The sequence below is a fragment of the Topomyia yanbarensis genome, chromosome 3 (assembly GCF_030247195.1).
Source record: "Topomyia yanbarensis strain Yona2022 chromosome 3, ASM3024719v1, whole genome shotgun sequence".
NCBI classification, from domain to species: domain Eukaryota; kingdom Metazoa; phylum Arthropoda; class Insecta; order Diptera; family Culicidae; genus Topomyia; species Topomyia yanbarensis.
The window spans coordinates 65,069,202-65,091,826 of NC_080672.1; the positions used below are offsets into that span (position 1 = coordinate 65,069,202).

The window sequence follows — 22,625 nt, forward strand, 5'->3', positions numbered from 1 at the left end:
TTAACGGTGGGAACGGAAAATAATGCAATGAAATTCATAAGAATGGAGTAATTGGTAGTTAGCTGTGGAACATTTGAAGTTTCAGCAATCAACGAACACATTTTCGCTGAGCCGTCGGCCATACACCCTGTTAAAAAAGGGTGTTTCCAAACAGCCATCAGATATCCGGGATTCCTGTTCACTTACACACGCCAGGTCTGATCGTTCGTTACCAAGGGTAGAAATCTCTCCGAATCTTAGTACCCACTCGGGAAAAAAGTGTTCCGCCGGTCCTGCTAGTTACCGATGAGCAGAATCCGAAACGCTTAAAACTAATTTTAAGTTAGGTATTTTGCCCTCCCGCACACAAAAAAGCAATTATAATTTTTTGCATGCTACTGCAAAGTTTCGTTCGAATCGACGATGGTCACCAGGAATAATCACGGTAACTCATTTCCCCATGAGCATGTTACACAAAATGATGCAACTGGTTTGATTCATTTCAAGCCATACCTGAATGTTATTTCAATAGCAAATCAAGTTCTAAAGACACTATACAAAAGAATAAAAACTTACGTTTTCTGATATTTGAAACAGTGTTGAGGCGCGGTTTCGTGATAAAAGTTCTAAATATGTTTGCCTTACGGGTTAATGTAAGGCCCAACTTTTTACTCGTGCATGTAAGGCTTCAAAACTATTTTTCCTTGAAAACGGTTGGGTCAAGAAACACTAAAAGCCTTTTTTCATAAAGATAGGTGCTTCCCTCGCAGTGCTAGAAGCTGCTCAATTTTTACCTTCCAATGCTCAATACAATTCTCCTAGAATATTTACAATAGTCCAATTTCGTGGAAAACGTAGCCAAAGACAATCCAAATTAATAAGTTTTATCAGTTTTCAATAATATTGCGAAGATATATGAATAATAAATTTTTTGTCGTCAACGTAGACTATCTCTGGCAGCACTGCTCCATAGGAATCCAATCAGACTAATTGCAATAACTTCAGTTCTACAGCTGATGCTTGTAACTGTTAATGCTCAAATGGAAGGCGATAGTCATATTTATTAACCTTCTTTTTGTGAGCAAATCTTGCTACAATCAAAAGTTATAGCTGTAAAAAACGTTGTTATTCACAAACAACATGGGAATGAATGGGTTAAAAGTTTGAAGAACTGAACATCTTGAATTAGCTCTTGAAATTTTGCAAAGAATTCTTCTGAAAATTGTCAGTGTATGTTAAAGTGTGTGATGAATAGTCACAAATGAAGAGAAATAAGGATTATTTACTGCACAATATGAGGAACTTCAAGAAACGACTGGAAATGGACGGACGATTAAAGTTGTCAATAAAACTATATAACTCGGTTTCTTAGTTTTCCAGATGATCGTGAAATCATCGTAGAACTGCGCTAATTTGGATTAACTTAAACTACAATCCTATACCATGCATATATGAAAAACGTGTTTAATCCACCTAACAGTGGGATGAGACATTTCTTATAACTCTTATCACTCTTCGGCTATTATATCGTTTGAGAGCATTTAGAACTTGATGCTTCGCGATGTTTTTGATAACACATACTACATGGGATAGTGGCAGGACTCAGAGAATCGCTCAAATCAGCATAGGACAACATCAGTGCTAGAAATCTCAATTATTGTTAATGCTCTGTTAATAAAATATCTAAATTGTGGTGGGAAAACTGAATTTTCCTAAAGGGGTTATATATTGTACCGAAACAAAAAAACGAATTTTTTTTGAATCGATTTGAATTTTATATTTTACTCAAATTTCCAACGCGACTGAGAACTAAGAAATCAACGCTTTTTCTTGAAAAGGGCGATACTAGCAGTGATACCATTCAAAGAAAATCAACAGTGAATATTTCCAGACTTGGTTTTATTTCCTATTTAAGAACTATTGTGTTTTTTGACATCCTAGATTGCATGATTCAGTGATCGAAACCCAAAACTTCATAAAGTATTTGAAATTATTAAATTAAAATTTGTTGTCCCATCTATCAGCATTGAAGTATCGCCCTTACGTTTTTTTTACAATAACTACCGTTTTACACCACCGATTTCGTCCGGGTTTTTTCAATAGAGATCATTGTTACTATTTACAGCTGGTATCATTTTGATAATCCTAAAAAATACAAAAATAACAGTTTCGCCTCTAAACTGCTAGCAAAAAAAGTATCGCCCTGTTTGTTTGCATGGAGCGTGGAGGACGAAACTTTAAATAAACAAACAAAAATACAGTTTCGCCCGTTGAATTTTTTGCTGTAGTTTAAGAAAGCAATATCGTAGAATCAAAATTTTTAGGTTAATTTGTTGCGTTTCAAAGCCCTCATTCGCATGTAAGAAAAAAGCCCTATATTTACATTTGTAAGTATCGCCCTTTTCACAAAAAAGCGTTGAAATGAAATCGCAGCTCCTGATATCACGCTATCTCTGAAGTGCATGCGTGCATAGTTTCAAATTTTACTTCGACATCGACTTTTTTTTAAAGGTGACTTCCCAGTAGTATTCTTGATTTGAATTATTATCGCTAATCCTAATGCCAAAGAACAAATAAAAACCTCACGAAAACGAACCGTTTGGAAAAATCATCATCATTACTGGAACTTTCATTTTCACGAAACTTTTCGATAACCTTCCGTCACTTGCGTTAATGCACTGGGTGCACAGTAGGGTGACAGGAAAAAATGACCCCTATCGGCCCACCTCTGCGTCGATTCCTAGTCCCACCAAGAGTACTTGCACCAAATTTGAAGCAAATTGGACAAGTCTAACTACCGGACCAACGGGCCTGAAGTTTGTATGGGAATTTTCAACAATTTACATGGAGAAAACTCACCAGCACGCATTTTCGCCGCTAGGTAGCACTGTATGCATCGTATTATCACTGTAAGTGAAAATAAGAAGGATAATTGAATTGTCTACAACTTAGTCCAAGACTGCAAGTAAATCCGACTTTGTTAAAAGAAGTTATTAAACTTTTAACGAAGGGATGTCTGAGTCAGTTTTGCATGGGGCCTAATAGTGCATGGTTGTGTATCAGTACTCGATTCACACGAACTAAACATTTTTGTGAAATAATCGTTAGGTTTAGCTCAATGGTATGTTTACAAGAATTATAGTAAATAATACGAGTCATGCTTTGATTAGAAAATTTTAGTTCCACCTGTTACCACATAGAGGGCGCCAACACAAACTTTTCAACGGAGAGAGATAGAAATTTGGTGTCTTCTACAAAGTTATAGAACAGGCATTTTTCAGTATTTCTTCTGAACTTCTTGATACTCTATCTCTCTTCTATGAAAAGTTAGTAGTGGCGCCCTCTATGCGCTCACAGGTGGAACTAAAATTTTCTAACCAAAACATAACTCGTATTATTTACTATAATTCTTGTAAACATACTATTCGGCTAAATCTAACCATTATTTCACAAAAATATATAGTTCGCGGGACTCGAGTACTGATACACAACCATGCACTGCTAGGCCCCATGCAAAACTGACTCAGACATCACTTCGTTAAAAGTTTAATAACTTATTTTAACATAGCCGGATGTACTAGCAGTTTTCGACAAAGTTGTGGATAATTAAAATATCTTTCTTATTTTCACTTACAGTGATAATACGATGTGTACAGTGCCACCTAGCGGCGAAAATACGAGCTAGTGAGTTTTCTCCATGTAAATTGTTGAAAAATCCAATATAAACTTCAGGCACGTTGGTCCGGTAGTTAGACTTGTCCGATTTGCTTCAAATTTGGTGCAAGTACTCCTGGTGGGACTAGGAACCGACTCAGGGGTGGGCCGATTGAGTTTTCAAAAATTCATCATTTTTCTGGGCAGTCTAGTGCACAGTGCTCTAAAAATCTAGCGAAATCGTCTTAGGGCACCAGCGGGTCTGTAAAGAATACTAAAAATTAATTTCTATTCCATAATTTTCAGTTCAGCAATTCGAGAGATCGTGCTCACCGCAAGCCATGAAAAATAGACTACGTTGTGAAGCGATGGTCACTATTTATTAAAAAATCACGGGTAAATAAAAAATAAAACTATTAAAAAATTTCAAATAGTTTATGATTTTCACAAACTTATTAGGAAAAATTGTTTAATAAGCTTTCGTAATATTGTGTAGGAAAAAAGCTGAAAATTTGAAAAGAAATCTGAGGATTATGATTGATTACAGAACTCTAGAATTTTCTATTGGAATGTTTTCAGGCAGGAATTTGATATTGATGCTATTAGACAACTGTGAAATCAAGACCAATAGATCAGTTACATATCAGGACCCCATTCCGACAATTTATCAAAAGTCCTCATGATGTTTACAACAACAGGTTATCAATCTACGGATCAGATAATGTTATTGTAATATTGAATTAAATCAGTTTGCATCAATAAATTTTCAACTCCAATCCAATTTTTTTTTTTGGAGTGGTGGGGGGGGCTGTATGGTGTTAAACCCCAAAACCTTCTCTTGGCTATGCCGTTGCTTGGAGTTATTTATTTCGCTTTTCATTTTCCGAAAGGTTTCAGATCGATCTGATGGTCATAAGTTAGAAAAATTGCAGTCAGAAGGTTCGCACAAATGAACATTTTTGCACTGATAAGTTATCAAGTTCCTTCCAGACAACTTGGAAGTGTTCGGTGACTATTTCTATCGGTTGTAGATAGAAAAATGAAATACAAAATTCGATTTATCGAAATAATGTTTGGCTTATTTCAATGGATTATTACTATATTGAACAATAAATAGGCGACGAAGAGTAATCCACAAACAACAAGCCATAACTTTTAAAGTATTCAAAATAGATATTTGAAGTCTTCAGTAAAGTTATTCGCTAAAGTAAGAGCTACAAATTTGCTGAAGGCATCATTTCGTTATAATCACTTCCAAGAAAATTTGAGAAAATATCTCATTCATAGGGGGATTAATCTGCAAAAGCACAATACCAAAAGAAAGGGCATATTATCTCCATTAAATTCTCCGAAGATACTATGGACCTGAAATAAGCCGTTTTGGCGTTAATAATAGATTACATGTTTTTGGTCATATTTCTGGCAATGGGAAATGATAAAAATCTTTCGTCCGCATTTAAAGTTAAATATCTCTTTTGATAATAGTCCGGTTTCAACAATCTATAGCTTGTTCGAAAGGTATTCGTTAAAGCTGTCTAAAAACATATAAATTGTTAATCTATATTGTCAATTCCGGCAGATAATTTAAAAAAAACTGCAAAAAGCGCCATTTTTACGCATTCAAACATTCATATCTTAAAAACTAAACATCAGAATCAAAAACAAATTAATAGCGTTTATACTGTTTTTTCGTTCTTTCATTTAAAATTGGTTTGGATAAGATCGGTTCAGCCATTGCTGAGAAACACGAATGAGAATTTGTCCGTTACATACACACACACAGACACACACACACACACACACACACACACACACACAGACATTGTCCTAAATCGTCGAGCTGAGTCGATTGGTATATAAGACTCGGCCCTCCGGGCCTCGGAAAAAATCTTGAAAGTTTGAGCGAATTCTTTACATTTCTTTTATAAGAAATGTAAAACGAGACAACCATTCTCAATATCCGCCCCTAAATCGCCACTCGATTAGTAACCTGATGTTTTGTACCTTGATATACTGTATTGTGTTGATGAAGCTATGATGAAGGATTTGTTTAAGTGTTATAGCAGCTTACGCTACGCCTAATATTCAACGATTCGAAGCTGCGTGTACTAAACTATAGATGATGAAAAGTGTTGAAGATTATATAAACTGCAATTGTGTGAAAAGAATAAAAATAGAAAAAAACAAGTAGCAGTGTGTATCGAAAAGAAAAGTGAGTTGTTCTTGCGTCTATTTACTTCTGACTGATAATTCAGATTTGGTTCGGTTCTCAACTCGATGAACTTTGCATGCGTGTATATTAAAGTGACAGGAAAAAAATGACCCCTATCGGCCCACCCTGAGTCGATTCCTAGTCCCACAAGGAGTACTTGTACCAAATCGGACAAGTCTAGCTACCGAACCAACGTGCTTGAAGTTTGTATGAGATTTTTCGACAATTTACATGGAGAAAACCCACTAACTCGCCTTTTGCCGCTAGGTGGCACGGTATGCATCGTATTATCACTGTAAGTGAAAATAAGAAAGATCTCGACAAAGATATGATTACGGCCTAAAAGCCAACTGTCAAAATCCACTTTGAATGGAAATTCCGGACAAACCGTTACGCGCCAATCGCAGATGTTGATAGTACATGAAAGAGAAAAGTTTTCTCTTTCATAAACTGTTGTGAACTGTGTTGGACTAGTAATGGTTTGTCTGGAATTTCCATTCAAAATGGATTTTGACAGTTGGCTTTTAGGCCGTAATCATATGTTTGTCGAGAGATAATTTAATTGTCTACAACTTTGTCGACTGCTAGCCAATCCGACTTTGTTAAAAGAAGTTATTAAACTTTTAACGAAGTGATGTCTGAGTCAGTTTTCTATGGGGCCAAGTAGTGCATGGGATCACTATATCAGTACTCGATTCCCACAAACTAAACCTTTTTGTGAAATAACCGTTAGATTTAACTCAATAGTATGTTCAGAAGAGCTGTAGTAATAATACGAGTCATGTTTTGGTTAGAAAATTTTAGTTCCACATTGTACCGCATAGAGGGCGCCAACACTAACTTTTCAACGGAAAGAGATAGACATTAGGTGTCTTCTACAAAGTTGTAGAGCAGACATTTTTCAATAATTCCTCCGAACATTTACATATTCTATCTCTCTTCTATGAAAAGTCTATGCTGTCATAGTTGGAACTAAAATTTCTCAACCAAAACAGGACTCGTATTATTTACTACAATTCTTCTGAACATACTATTGAGCTAAATCTAACGGTTATTCAACAAAAATGTTTAATTCGTGAGAATCGAGTACTGATACACAACCATAGAAAACTGACTCAGACATCACTTCGTTAAAAGTTTAATAACTTCTTTTAACAAAGTCGGATTGACAAGCAGTCTTCGACAAAGTTGTAGACAATTAAATTATCTTTCTTATTATTACTTACAGTGATAGTTCGATGCATACCGTGCCATCTAGCGGCAAAAATGCGAGTTAGTGGGTTTTCTCCATGTAAATTCTCGAAAAATCCCATACAAACTTCAGGCACGTTGGTCCGGTAGCTAGACTTGTCCGGTTTGCTTCAAATTTGGTACAAGTTCTCCTGGTGGGACTAGTAATCGAATCAGGGATTCATTATTTTTCTGGGCAGTCTAGTGTATATCATATGAGTAGCAATCTGTGCTAAAAAGTGTAAAGTGTTCTCAAATGCCAGCATCATATGAGTATAACAAAGCTCATATAGGTACCAGTAGTTCCCATGACTAAGATAAGTGCCAAGCATTCCTTGTGCGAAATTCGAAAAAGTAAATTCATATTCTTAAACCGTGCCTGGTCAGTACCTGAAATCGGTTATGGGCTCTTGACAAAAGCCCTGAGCTCCATTGAATTTCCGTGCATATCCGTGGCTGTCCGACAGCTCCACCGAGCTTCTGTAAACCTCATCGGCATCGGCTATCAGTTCCCCTGAGAATGTGTCAACAAATGTCTCCGAGTTGCGCTGAGCTCTTGGCGGCAAGGCAAGCAAGAAGGCAAATGGGACGTAACAGGACAAACAGATGCAAGAAAGCAAAATAGCGAAAATAGGGGAAGAAGGGAATACGGATGTTGATTATGCCAAATGGCAACGGTGGTGGTCGGTTGTAAGTGAAATCAAATTTTGAAACTTAGATATTTTTGGAATAAAATATCCACTCTGTTCAACAGTAGCTATTCCACTGATAATCCATTTTTTCAGTTCCATTCCAAGTCATTGAAAATTTGGTGTTTGATGCCTGATTGAAACCTTTTCTTACAGTCAAATAAAATCATACTCACTGCGTTACCCGAGCCGGTTCCGGTTCGTCGTCCTGTTCCGGTTCTGCTTCCTGTTCCGCCTCTACTTCGTCACTTGGTGCCTCCGTAACGGAGCTGTTCTGGCTCACAAACGCACCCCGATTCGGATCGTTTCGTCTGATTCGGGACGGGGTTCCTGTTGATGAAATAATAAAAAAGGGCGGACGGTGGTTTAAAAATAGCTGTACCGGAAATTATCGACTGTCGGTTCTGAACAACAGATGATTGCTTTGCCAAACCATGTGCTAGTTGATTTGATAGAGAGATTTAAAACAATACTTATATTGTACCAAGAATTATACCGAGGCAGTCAGCCGAGACGTCCTCATTGTTGTAGGTAAAAGGAATGGTTTGGAGCACGTATCGTATACCAATATAAAAGTATTTGTCAAAGATTGGTGCCATTATTATAAACGTACCCCACGCGTTTGATCGCAATTTCCACCGATAAAAATGGAAACAGGAGAAATGTATAATATATGATTTCTTCGTTTTTTAATTGCGAAAACAGCTGTGTAGGTGAATGTACGGAATTTATTGAATCAATCATATATAAATTGACATGAACAAAAAAGTGAAAAACGCGGTTTTGATTTGTTTTTCACAAAAAAAAAACTATAACTGTGAATTTTAAATCGTTTTAAAAAAAATCAAATAATTCGAAATGTTTAAAGAATGGTCTAGAAACGGTATAAAATGGAATTTCAATATATCTGAAATAGTGTGAAAAAATCCCTCGGAACCAGGATTCGAATCTGCAATCTTTGGAACAATGCACAAACCTTTATACTATCCCTGGGATATGATGGCCAAGAAAGAATACATGATTATCGTATTGGTGACAGTGATCGTATCCTGCCTCTAAAGCGAGATCACACACAACCGCAGCTGTTACCCATCACTTTGGATCTATTTAAATTCTCCGTTAGATATTAAAGACCGAGTTTTTATTATCTTCTGGTGTCAAATTTTAGCTCATTGGGCCGAAGTCTCAAGGGTTGCCGGTTCGAATCCAGCCTTTGGGGGATTTTTTCACATAATTGCTTTCGCTTAACTCACAGTTTCGATACCACCAAAAATTGTTTATCACCTTTTCCTAGTCTTACTAGGAATTCTAAATTGAAATATGGTGAAAATCCCAGGTCGATAAATGCCGAGTTCTCATTTTCACACGGCTCCAAGACTAAGTTTGTGAAAATCGATTAAGCCATCTCCGAGAAAATTGACACACATATTCACACACATACAGGGTGAGTAAAACCCTACAGACGCCGAAAATAGTGATAGCGAAGTGCTTGGTGGAGTAGCTCAAAAAGTTTGTTGAAGTGAGAAGCAATTTCCATAAGGACACTAATGAGATTGTTGTCAGAGTCCGTAAGCTAGTGTCTGCTGTGAAGGAGTACGAAACGGTAACACTGAGGGCTGAGGTAGCTAGGCGTACAAAGGCTACCGTTTTCTTAGTTCCTTCAAAGCAGGGGAAAGAGAAGTTGACTGGCATGAAGAACACGCTAATTTCCATGACTCCAAAGAGCACAAGATCCTCGCCAGGAGATGAAAGCCCAAGAGGGTCCAAGAGGCAGACTCACGAGGACGCCCTCACTGCTGAAGGGAAAGACGCCATACGACAGGGAGAAAGCTGGAGCACCGTGTCGGCCGGAAGGAGAAGCAATGGAAACAGTAAAAGCGGACCTTCGGCTCGCCAGAGGGCGTCATAGGGAAAAGCTGTGCTAGTAAAAGCTAATGACGCAAGGATGTATGCAGTACTCTTCAAGAAGGTCAGAAAGGGTCCAGATCTGAGGGATTTTGGTGAAAACGTGGTGAGAACCAGGCATACCCAAAACGGTGTGATGCTCTTCGAGTTGAAGGAGGATGCCATCATCGACGTCACATTCTACCGTCTTTCACTGACGGCGAACATGGACTGGAGAGTATGCGAGAAGTATACCTATAGCAACTACAAGGCAAGTCACTATCGGTTCGACCAACGGAACCCCACCACGGAGAGGGATGACCAGCGAACGAAAGCGAAAGACGAAAGCCTTCAACAAAGACCTCTTCATTGAGGTATTCCGACCGGAAAGTCGAACGAGATGCTCAGTACGCTACGCGCAGCTTGTTTCAGATCCTGAAGCGGACTCAGAGCTTAGTATCGGAGCCAGATAGAGACGAGCACAGGTCTGCGTTTCGGGAAGCTAGGGCCGCTTTAAAACGGAAGACCAATCTTAGCAAGTCACATTTCCACGAGGAGCTGTGCCGAGAAGTGGACGCCAAACCCTGGGGCGACGCGTAGCGAGTCGTGATGATGAAAATGAAGGGCCCGTCGACGAAAACAGAAATGTGTCCGGGTAAGCTGAAGACGTCTCTTTCCGGGGCACGATCCAACTATATGACCACCGATTTCGTACGGTAAAGTAGAAGCGAACACTGACGATCGGCAAGTGACTAATGACGAGCTCGCATCGAAGTGACTGAAATCAAACAAAGCCGTGGTATTGAAAGCTGCATACCCGGACATGTTCAGGATGGTGCTGCAGAAGTGTCTAAATGAAAGCAACTTCCCAAAAATGTGGTAGGTACAGAAGCTGGTGTTGCTACAAAAGCTAGGGAAGAAACCGGGCGGTCCGGCCACGTATAGGCCTATGTGTTTGCTGGATGAACTCGGTGAATTCCTAGAAAAAATAACCCTTAACAGGCGGGCGAGCACGGACCGTCCAAGATGCAGTTCGGATTCCGCAAAGGAGCATCAACAGTTCATACAATTTGAATAGTGCTCGAGAGTGTCGAGAAGCGAAGAGGTGAGCGAAACAGAATAAGAGTCCCCGACTATTTATGCCAGATTCTGAAGAGCTACTTCCAGAGCAGAGTGCTGCTGTACGAGATGAACGAAGGGCGAGTCACAGCGGGCCTTCATCAGGGCTCCATTCTTGGTTCAATTCTTTGAACGGGAAGTAAGGTGGGGTTTTGACACGACACTGCCCATGAGAGTGAAAATCGTGGGTCACTAACGGTTATGGATGAGACACTTGAAGACGTCGGTGCTGGAGACAATAGAAGCGATCGAGAATTGAATGAACGGGGTGAAGCTGCAGATAGCTCACCACAAGACGGAGGTGTTCAAATGCGACGCGCAGGGAGATGCTTCAAACGGGTGAACCGGACCTCAATCCGAATAATTTCGTCTACAGAATGACAAGCGACGAAAACCCGTGAAACACGGTCGATAGAGTGGTGACGCAGATCATGATCGATTTACAGCGGAAAGATCGTGATGAACAGCGAGCATTGCCAACGGTTTCGGGAGAGCAATCATCACCGGAAAAGACTCAGTAGGCTAGATTAATCGTCGGCGACTAGACTGAGTAGACTGAGATGAGACATTGCCAGTGGCGGGTTCTCGGAGCACTAGCGAACCGGACACTCTGCTCCACCGGAATCACTGAACCGCACCTGGTTGGTTGGTTTTGTTTCGGTAGAACTTTTCTCGCCGGGGAATTCTCCGTTACCGTTTAGTATTGGAATTTCATGTGACCGGACGACTCAGTCTATATTTTCGGAACCATATGACTGATCCGTACAAAATTGTATTGCAGTCTTTAGGGAAAATATAACTTTCATCTGAGACTAAGTTAATGAAAATCGGCAGTACCATCTTCGAGAAAGTGATGTGAGTTTGTTAATTTTGAAAGACGGCCACCGTTCCTGGTCACGTTCGGAACTGTCTATTGTGGGTAATGTGGTTAACAAGATTTCGGTTGGCTGGTAGTGACCTAGAAATGCAAAAATAAATTGTTTGGCATCCATTTTAGCAAACATTGAAATCGCTTGAAATGAATCCGAGTTTTCTATGTGACCGCAGGTCCGGAACCGGAAGTCAGATCAGGATGAAATTTACTAGCAGTGTACGGGGATGCAACATCTTTTAAATCGGTCTAGCGATCTCTGAGAAACCGATGTAGCTGTTATTCTGATTTGGATACTTCCACCGGGGCTTACGGAACTGTCGATGGAGGCCAATATGGCCAAAGAGACTTTGAATGTTTGTTAGTAACCTAGAGCTACAAATCCAAGTCATATTTTGGAAGGGATTTCCATATCAGACGAGTCGAAAGGAGACCCTAACCCGTTACCTCTTCCTCGAATGCATCTGGCAAGTCTCCCTGGGTTTTCAGAAGTCATAAAATATTGCTGAGGGCCTTTCAGGAAGAGCTCTGCCAGAATGTTTTTCGTGAGAATTTGATCATCGAGCTCATCTATTTACACATACTCGCGGTTCTTGTTACACAACAATTAGTGAAGATTTTAAGCTGTTGTTGGAGAATCCTACAATCCTCAATTGAGCGGATAAGAAGAAACATTTTGAGATTATCTACGAAGGTCCGGCGCGGAATCTTCAGCACTAAATACACGTTATTGAAGGAAAGCAGAACCATCAACGGTTCCAAGTGGCTTCCCTGGGATATTTCTGACGAAGAAGAAAGTGTTGGTTCTTGTCCATCTCCAAAGGCATCCAATATCTCTCGATCTGTGAAGAAGGATCAAAATAACTGCAAAAACTGCTGCTGAGTACAATTTTCTCCATTTTGACGATTGTTATATCGTGGTTCACTCTATCACAGAGAACAGACGTCCATCTTCAGCATTCAACTTGTGTAAAATCTCTAACGGTTTCGAAGGTAGTTTGGATATCTAAACCAGGTGCGCTACTGTCGTCATGTTTTTTTGTGGCTGAGTGCGACAGAATTGACAGCGGTTATTCCTCTACCCAGTCAAACTATAGTTACTATATTCATAGTTAGGCGGAGACACTGAGCGGAGCCAATTGAACACGTCAAAAGGCGGAGCCAATCGAGCATGACGTCACATAACATGTTCTCTTTGGATGTATATGGAAAAGGTATTGTAATTATGGTCAAAATTATTTTACTCTTTTCTTGTGTTATCGAGTGTAGAGAAGCAAGAAGATCAAGATTTTTTTTGTAACACAAAGAGATATTCGCACAAGTATGAAACCATATCATCAGATCTTCGAATTGGTTTTCTATTCGTACATGTAAAGTTCGTACTCACGACGACAATGAAATCATTAAGCTAGAGCTTGAAGATTTGCATGGGTTGCTAGTGTTTTCTTCCTGGAATAAGAGCTGCCAGTTTTCCGGCTTTTGTGTCCGCCTAACTCTATATATAGGAACTCTAAGTCAAACTAGTCCGGAACCGATTCGGACTTCCAGCATGAATTCCAGCTCAAATGCGTCAACCAATAGAGTCGGAATCGGTTGTTTTCTTTGAGCTAGATTCCATGCTGAATCCATCCAGGATTTCGAACCGGTTCCGGAATCGATTTGACGGATAGTTGGGATAGGTTGGTGTGGCGGCGCTAGTGTTTTTCGTATATTAATTCAAATGTTTACACACGTTTTTTAAATATTTTTGTTCGATCATGGATGTCTGTTCTCTGTGACTCTATCAAAAGTGGCAGATAGGTGAGTGTAAATAATATTAGTTTCAGCGTAATGTTCCGAACTCCTTGTTATGTAGGATGATAGACACGGTAAGTTCGCTGTTCAACGTTCTACTGCTTTCATTGAGCCTGAAGTTGTCCCATAATGGCGAACTTGATACAGCAATAAATGAATTTATTCCACGATAGTTATTGATTTCTTGCTTATTTCACTTCTTTCACATTTTGTTGGGGAATGTGGAGGACTCAACCGAAACATGCACTGAATTGTCCTTCTCTGATCTGCTAGTTGAGACAGCCATTAAAACTTCAAGTGATGCGTTCTCAGCTTAGGGTAAATTCGGGCATCTAAAGTCTTCGCTGTTAGTTAGAAGATACATTACTCCTTGCATCTGCCATCGAGATTTCAGGGGGGCATTTAATGACTTTTTTGTCCGGATTCAATTTGTATCACAAAGCTGGCATCCTTAGCTTCCAAATGGTATATTTGAACATAGGTTTCATTCAAAATTTTGAAAAGTTGCGAACAGTTGAGAAAACGCACGCGATATAACTATTTTTCATAATTTTTATCTTTAGACATCTATATTACACAGTAAAGTCAAATATATTTACGAGATACTCTGGGAATTTCTTAGCTAGAGTATATATAAACATTTAGTATAGAAATTAGTTTAATTGGATGCAATTTTCGATTTTTGGCTCCATGCCTCCTCATAGTGCGCCGATGAAGTCACCGTAGGGTAGATTCTAATTGGTTGGAAGTTGATTGGCTTACGAAACAGACAACCGCACCGAGAGAAATTTCTCCGCCGGGGAACTCTCAGTCGGAGTAGCGTAGTTTCATCGCCGGATGATATCCGAGTAGATCTCGATAAAGCTGGGAGTTAAATGGCTCAAGGAAGTGGGTTTCGGTGTCGAGAGAAATTCCTCCGTCGGGAAACTCTCAGTCGGAATACGATGAGTTCACCGCCGGGGACTATCCGAGTATATCGTGATGACGCTGGGAGCTGAATGGCATACGGAAACAATAGTTAAATCAGCAGCAACGCGAAGAGAGCTAAATAGCGACGTAATAGATGGAGACGAAAAGCAGGAGAAGGATCGAGAGATAAATAGCTCAAAGATCGAGCCATTTCATGGATCATGGTAGCGGAAAACCCGGGGGCAAAAGAAAGAGGTGCGACGAAATAACAAAGAGCCCCCCACGAAGTAATACTTTGATGTAGTTCCGTGGAGAGAAAGGGCGAAAAACAGTAAGGAGTGTTTTAGAGGTTAGGCATGAAAGTGAGTCGTGAGTTCTGCACTGTGTCAATACACTCCAGTCCTGGCTTGTGAAGCTTTTTAAAGCTTACCATAAAGTTGACAGCCCGTTAGTTTCCTGTGATTGATCAAAGCCTGTTGAAATTGCATGTTGAACCAATTGTATGATCCTGGGGAGTAGTACTTCATACTCAACGTGAAACCTAGAGAGACTAATGTTATAGTATGATCAATATCGTAGATGGCCACGCCCATGCAGGTCAAGTTTGGGATGGGAAGCGTTGAACTAACATTCCTCGCTTGTGGCTATTTTGACCGAGTAATTCTCTGCATCATCCATAAGTGTCACAGGATAGGATTGATGTTAGTAGGTAGGGAAATGAATCAGGATATATTTTGGTAGATATTAGAGATGGTCGGGTTCAATTTTTTCGAACCCGAACCGGACCCGAACCCGAGAGGTTGAAAATTGAAAAACCCGAGCTCGACCCGTGCCCGAAATATTTAAAAATTAAAAAAAACCCAACCCAACCCGAGCCCGAGAATGAATTTTTTTTAAACCCGAACCCGACCCGAACCCGATAATTTCAAAATTTAAAATCCCGAACCAGAAAATTTATTAATTGAGAAACACACCCGATCAGAACCGGACTTGTTGATATGGAGAATCAACCGGAGATTTTTAATTTTATGCATCCGAGCTGGATCCAAGGCTCATCTAAGAATTATAGAATCACTCGAATCTGAAGTAGCACGCGTCCAGTTATATATGCCTATAGCGAGTTACTGGCGAGAGGAATTCGCATTTATATTTACTATTATTGAACGCCGAATTCGTAATGTTCTGAGGAACTTATAAATTGTCGATGACTTAACTGTAAAGTAGGATAAATCGGCAGCTAACGCATGTGGAAACAAAAGGCGTAATAATGACAGCTTCAAACAACATTGCCCGTCGTACTTAACCAAAGGTTCTAATTTTTTATCGAAAACTATTCCTGCAGGAGTAGTTTTGTATAATTTATTACATGTATGTATCGTATGCATGAAAGTAACTTATATCAATTGGTAATTCGTATTCGACAGTTTACACGACGTCACCCGCGTTACTGGTCGGTTCGGTCAAATTTGCGTCGAAGAGTGCCAATCAAGATTCTCTGACGCGCTCTTGGTGTCACATCATTAGCTAGTAAGGTATGCGCGCCAGTAGAGATACTTCGACATCTGCCAATGGAGTTCTCGGAACAACTCCAAACTTCTACAAATCCGCTATTGGTTTGAACAGAACACGCAATATTTTTAAGATCAACTCCTTTAGATCGTGGAAATTCATGTTTTTTCAAGAAGGAATCCGGATCATGTAACGGCTCAGCCCGGGGACAATCTAACAGAAAGTGCTTCTTTCATATATGTACCGTGCAGAGCCCATCCACCGCTAGGCCTCCATTTACCGATCAATTTGACGGCGAAATTGTTTTGACTCGAATATTGCACGGAACTTAGAAATTATAAATAAAGTGAAATATGGAAATAGTACGTAGAACATCAATATAATATACACTTTCATTATTCATCTTTTCGTATTTTTCCAAATAATTATATTTGAATGCTGCATTAAATCCGTTGCCATTTTACCGCTTTTTTCTCTTAACTCAAAGCCAACTGTTAATAAAACTGTGTAAGGACAATATTTCTAAGTGAATTATACACAAACCGAATGAACAAAGTCTGCAACACATGTTTGGAGCTAATTTGTCGGTAATAAAAAATTATAAACCTAGAATTTTCGGCAAATGGATATCTATTACTTGTAGTGATCGGTGAATGGCACTCTAGAATTGTTGGGCTTTTCTGCCTTTTTGGCACTGTCTGCCAATTCATTTACAAATTTGTGTATTTTTTCTTAATAGTTGATTAAATATTCTAGTTGAAAACGAAGATAGAATTGAAATGCCTTTCAGCATTGTTTTTTAAAGAGCGTTGGAAGTAGAAATCGCTGTTAATTGATCGGTAGATGGGTCTTGTACGGTACCACTGATTCGATAGTGGCGCTAGTATACTATTACCATATGAGTGCCATCGTCGTTCGTAATCTTAAGGAATTGATCGTAAAAAATGTGTGTTCAGTTCAAGCCATTAGCAGTTTTTGTATTGCCTTTTTCAAATGTTACTCAATTTGATGACATCTTAGTACCATCAAATTTGTGAGTTCAATATATGGGAACTGTCAAATTGTCCCCGGGCTACACCGGCGTTTACAGTCAACGGATCGCGACTATGCTAAGAATATACAAATCATGCTGTATTTAAATAAAATTATTTTAATTCATGTTTCTATCAACAATATACATAATTAAATCTTAATGTACGATTGTAAATCACTAAGTATCAAAAAGTACTGCTATTCAGCACACTCGTGACACTTTAGAAATTTTTTCGAATGCTTGCGACTGTCAAAATGACCAATCATGGATCACTGATTACGCTGGATCAACAGATAGTTTTGTACTGTCTTTACTTCCCATAGATTTATACTCGCTTGAAACAATATTTTCCGATTTTCATTGACTTGGTTTATTGACGATTAACATGAAAAATAAATCCCATAGAGATTTTAGATGCAAAACACTTATAGTTGAATGCTCTCTTGTGAGTGCTCGTTCAAAAAATAAGATGGTATAGATATAAACAGCGTCAAGAAATGGTTGCGTGTGATCTGTTCATGATGATGATAATGATGATGATGATGATGATGTGTTACTACCACATATTGTAGTAAAACAACCGTTTTATTGCAATGGCCTGCTCTTACATTACTACTTGTTCAATCTTTGCCCATTGATCATAGTCAGCTAAACACTGTATGAAGGGCCAAAAAGGAGAAAGGTGTCCGTTGGGCAACTCGCTTACTCGAGAGTAATCACTTCGCTTATACGGTCCACGGGAGTGTTTAAGAATCGCCTTCCAATGTTTAGATCTCATGAATCAACCGTAAAGAAAGCCATTGTGTTGTAGAGCATTCCCTATAGGTGGGGAGAAGAGCCCGCCCTTTATCAACGAAATGTTATCGACAGGAAGTTGGCATTTCCACTCTACCTGTCCAAATCGTTTCAATCGGGTGCTCTGGTGGTCCCTCCCAGTCCCAATATATTGTTATGTTGGTAGTGGTACATGTAATATGATTTGGTTTGAAAATTATCAAAATTGTATACATACGCTTGTGGTCTTCACTATCATCAATACCCAATGTGTATCCTCGGCAATGCACTGTAGTGTTCGCATGATACATTCGTAAATTGGGTCGTTGTCGCGATTTAGCAAATCAGAATGCGTCTCTCGTACCCTCAGCTCCATTTGGATTTTTTCTCCGATTCTCACTAGTAGTACGCCTTGGTGATTCCAATTGTCAGTTCTGTTCTCTTGTGTTGTGTATCTATATTTCCAGTACTAATCGTACTGATCGTCGAGACTACTGGTCAACATTTCAGTCCAGTTTCTGAAATTCTCGTTAGAGATCCTGAATTTGAAGAACTAATAGCGATACTAGTATATTTAGTCTACCTATCTAGCTGTATAACCAAAGCTGTATAACCAAAGCGTGTGATCTGTTCAAACCCAAAACCCGACCCTAATCAGAATATTCCAAATTCCAAAAACCCGAACCTGAAGGTTTAAAATTTTCAATACCCGGACCCGACCCGAACCCGAAAAATTCAAACTTGAAAATCCGGAACCCGATCCGAACCCGAGAAGTTTAAATTTACAGAACCCGAACCCGACCCGAAATCCGTCGGGTTCGGGTCGGGTCCGGATTTCGGGTCCAAAAGCCCGAACCCGACCATCTCTAGTAGATAGTGTGATTTAGTTAAGTACTCACGCGCTTTGTCTTTTCATTTTAGATCAAAGTTTTCAGGAGTGCGACCTTCAGTAGAAATATGAATGCTGAATAGGCATTTTAATAATTATTATTCCGCGGGGCGTTACATAACAGGATAAAGCCGCGAGGAAGATAATAGAGGTAATGATATGGTCTTAGCAATATGTCGCTCGCGATCAATTGCCGATAATTCGAAACGAGCAATTTGAACTCCGAATAGCCGGCCATTGGGAGTATTGCTTCTTATTAATACTTCAATGATTATTTCCAAAGTTTGCAGTACAAAGCAAGCGTACAAAAAGTATAAAAGGTATCCCAAATGCATAGGAAAATTCACTGCGAAATGTTAATGACAAGTTGGCATCTCCACTCTCCCTATCAGACACGCCTCTATAATTGGGTTAAATGCCAAATTGCAAACGACATGCGTAATAAATATAATAAACACAGTGACAAGAGCTTTCGGTGGTCCAGAAGAAGAATGGATGGGAGAAGAGCAATACTGGCAAAGACAGACTACCATATGAGCGGTTCAAACTCGAAAGAGTGGCCCAGAGTACTGAATGATTTTGAAGGTAGGACCAGAAGTGCGATTTTACCAAGTTTTAGCTTCTGATGGCCCTAAATTTTCTGACAGAGTGAAGCTCTGGAGTGTTCAAATGTTTATCATTGTTTAGGAAAGCACAAGTAGTACAAAGCTAGTGTCAGACCTTCATGAGACCTCAATTCTGTCAATTTTGGAGGTATTCGTCAATGTAGATTTGTTTTTAAAAGATTTAATTTAAAAAAATTGGCTTATTTTGACACATTTTCAGTTCGTTTGCCAAACAAAAAACCTTTTGTGTAATTCGACAGCTTTATCTTAGGCCAATTCAAAAAAAATTCCAACCTAGAATTTTTTTTTAAATACGGTTTTTAAACCAAAGCTTTGAAAGTTACACCTTGGCGTGTGTAACAATTCATGTTGTTACATGTAAAAAAATAATTTAAATGTTTTAAAACCATTCGATATTTGCCCATGAAATTTTAATACCAAAGCCCACTGTCATGTAAAAAAATGTTTGTAAAAAACCCTATCGCTGAGTAGCAAAACTATAATTAGTCCAACAGACCTTAACCGTCTATAAACATATATAAATTTAGGCGGATACCAACCCACTCACTCCAACTGATACAAGATTAATTAAAAGCGGATACACCTTCCTGGCCAATCAAAATTCAGTATCCTAATTAGAATAAAACAATAGCTTGAACCGGAAACAATTTTGTAGCCAATCAGATCGTACATCAAACAATCCTGTACTGGGCTGAAGGCGCAGTACAGTTTGAGATTCCATTTCTCGATCAATTTGGTGGAGACCGTACTTGTTTGAAGGTGTTATTTCGAGGAACTCGAAAGGTTTATAGAAGCGCGAGTAGTAACTTCCGTCGATATGCGTCCGGGAAAACACAAATCCCGCCCACCGGTCATCGCTACATCGGCCGAGCTGTGCGGCCTTCCAGTCCTTCCCGCCGTCCGTGGTCCATGCGGTCACAGTCACACCGCTAGAATAGTTCCGGATCGTCATCCTTCAAACCGTCGCATCCGTCGTTGGAACACCGTCGTGGCTGGCCAGCGATACCAAGTAAGACCGTTCCTTTTGTACTCACTAACCAGAACTCTAAGGGGAAGAAACCAACAACTGTAAATAATGTTAAACGCAAGTGTAAATATAAAAGGCTAGATTAGATGTGATAATTTTGCGATCTTTAGTTTAGTTTTAATTTTGGTTCAGAATTACGGTCTCGGATTAAATCTCTATACAATTTTGATTTTTTGGTATTATTATTATTTGGGAAACGTTTTAGAGAATTAGTTCGGTGTAGGGCAAAATCGGGGAACGACCTCGTTAAAATATCTGGAATTGTGCGTTGTAATGCTTGAGCGACGGTGCGTCTCCATTGAATAGATCGTTTGCTTCGCGTTTTTCGAGCAGTTGGCTCGCTGATTTAAGATTCGAACCCCAATTCGTAGCTTTCGGGTGGTTGGGAGTGAAGTGCAGTTTGGGTGAGAATTGGGATACGTTTTACCCGCCCTAATTTAAGAGTATTTGGCCGGACACGAACTGACCAGTGGCCTCTCTCTCTCTCTCTCTCTCTCTCTCTCTCTCTCTCTCTCTCTCTCTCTCTCTCTCTCTCTCTCGAGAGAGAGAGAGAGAGAGAGAGAGAGAGAGAGAGTGGCGCTTAAGTCACTGGTTTAAAGTAACCATCTCCCTGAAAACTCTTTTGCAGTCCTTTCCATAGTTAGCTCTCGAAGGAAGATAGAAAGTTACACGTGGAAGAGTCGTTATATTAATGCATGCGGTTACTTAGTGTAGAATTAGACTTCATCCTTCATGTCAATTGTACAACCGCCAGAAAAAACCTAAAACGTTGGCACACAATCAGGAATAGCGAATAAGTAAAGGTGACTATATGTCAGCGATTTACTCAATATAGAATGGATAAAGGCTATGATACAAAAACTTAAGGTCCGTCCAGGTTAAATCTTCGGTACGGATCAATACCTTAACCTAGGAACTCCTAGCATGTTGTTAGTAGATCTGCAAATCGAAGAAATTGAATGTTAATTTTAATAGATTTTTATCCCCGTTTCGGTTGTAACGGTTTATATGGAAAATTCCTGTGTGATCATACTTACAAACCTATAACGCCGGGACCAAAAGTCAGATCTATATTAAATTCAATATCAGTCAATGGAAGTACTGTATCTTTCATTTGTAACCAGGTTTGTAAAAATCAGTCAAGAACTGGAACTTGGTAAGTTTTCGGGGGGTTTCAAGAACCGTCATTGGTAGCCAATGTGGTCAAAGCTACTTTTATTGGTCATTAGTGATCTAGACTCGCAAATCCAAGTAATGTCACATATATTCTAATATGTACTGCATTATTTCGACATCATGTTGGTACCAGTTTAAAGGGAATTTGCTGTGTGCCCACACTCTTGAATCCGTACTCCGGAACCAGAGGTCCGATTAACTAAAAATTCAATGGCAGCCGATAGGAAGGTTGCACCGTTAATTTCAGTTTGCGCAAACCGATTCAGCCATCTCCTAGAAACGGAGGTGGCATTATTTGCCACACACACACATACTTACATGCACATATAGACATTTTCCAATCTCGTTGAATGGTATATAAGACTCGGCCCTCGGTTAAAAAGACCACAGAGAACAGACATCCATGATCGAACAAAAATATTTAAAAAACGTCTGTGAACATTTGAATTAATATACGATAAACACTAGCGCCGCCACACCGACCTATCCCAATTATCCGTCAAATCCATTTCGGAACCGGTTCGAAATCCTGAATGGATTCAGTATGGAATCTTGCTCAAAGAAAACAACCGATTCCGACACTATTGGTTGATGCATTTGAGCTGGAATTCATGCTGGAAGTCCGGACCGGTTCCGGGCTAGTTTGACTGAGTAGAGGAATAACCGCTGTTAATTCTGTCGAACTCAACCACAAAAAAACATGACGACAGTAGCGTACCTGGTTTGGATATCCAAACTACCTTCGAAACCGTTAGAGATTTTACACAAGTTGAATGCTGAAGATGGACGTCTGTTCTCTGTGAAAAGACGACGTTTCTATATTAGAATGGTAAAAACGAGCCTAAGGTTAAAATCCCTGTATAAATGATTCCTAATGTATTTATGCCTAACAACGCGAACTCCTTTATTTTTTAGAAGTTTAAAAGTCTAAAAGTTTACAAATATCTGTCTCATCAAACCAGTTTGCCTTAAAAATTAAAAGTCTGCACATCCACAGACATGCCTATGAATATAGCATTTCTGTCTCAAACATACGATTGTCATGAATCCCTTTAGCATGCTAGCTTCAAACATGCACATGGGAAAAGTTTTTTTTTACTGTTCCACCATTAACTCCTTTTACAATCGGGACCATGGATCAAGTTGGAATTCCTAACGCAGGCATATAGGCAAACGAAAAGTACAACTTTTTCCCCATCCGAATACTTTCCCACTTCTGAAAGGAATAATATTTGGACAAAATTCCTGCT

At 39.4% G+C, this 22,625-nt stretch overlaps 1 protein-coding gene across 3 annotated transcripts in view; it reads right to left on the reverse strand.

The window, feature by feature from the left end:
- The window catches only part of LOC131691329 (potassium voltage-gated channel subfamily KQT member 1-like), a 523,220-nt gene that overhangs the window by 18,032 nt on the left and 482,563 nt on the right, over positions 1–22,625 (reverse strand). For 2 of the 3 annotated variants that reach the window (XM_058977632.1, XM_058977631.1), the window contains exon 8: positions 7,941–8,094. In XM_058977632.1, the coding sequence (XP_058833615.1) occupies positions 7,941–8,094 (154 nt within the window). Of the gene's footprint in view, positions 1–7,465; positions 7,631–7,940; positions 8,095–22,625 lie in introns of all 3 variants that reach the window. The other variant, XM_058977630.1, reaches the window with a different exon arrangement.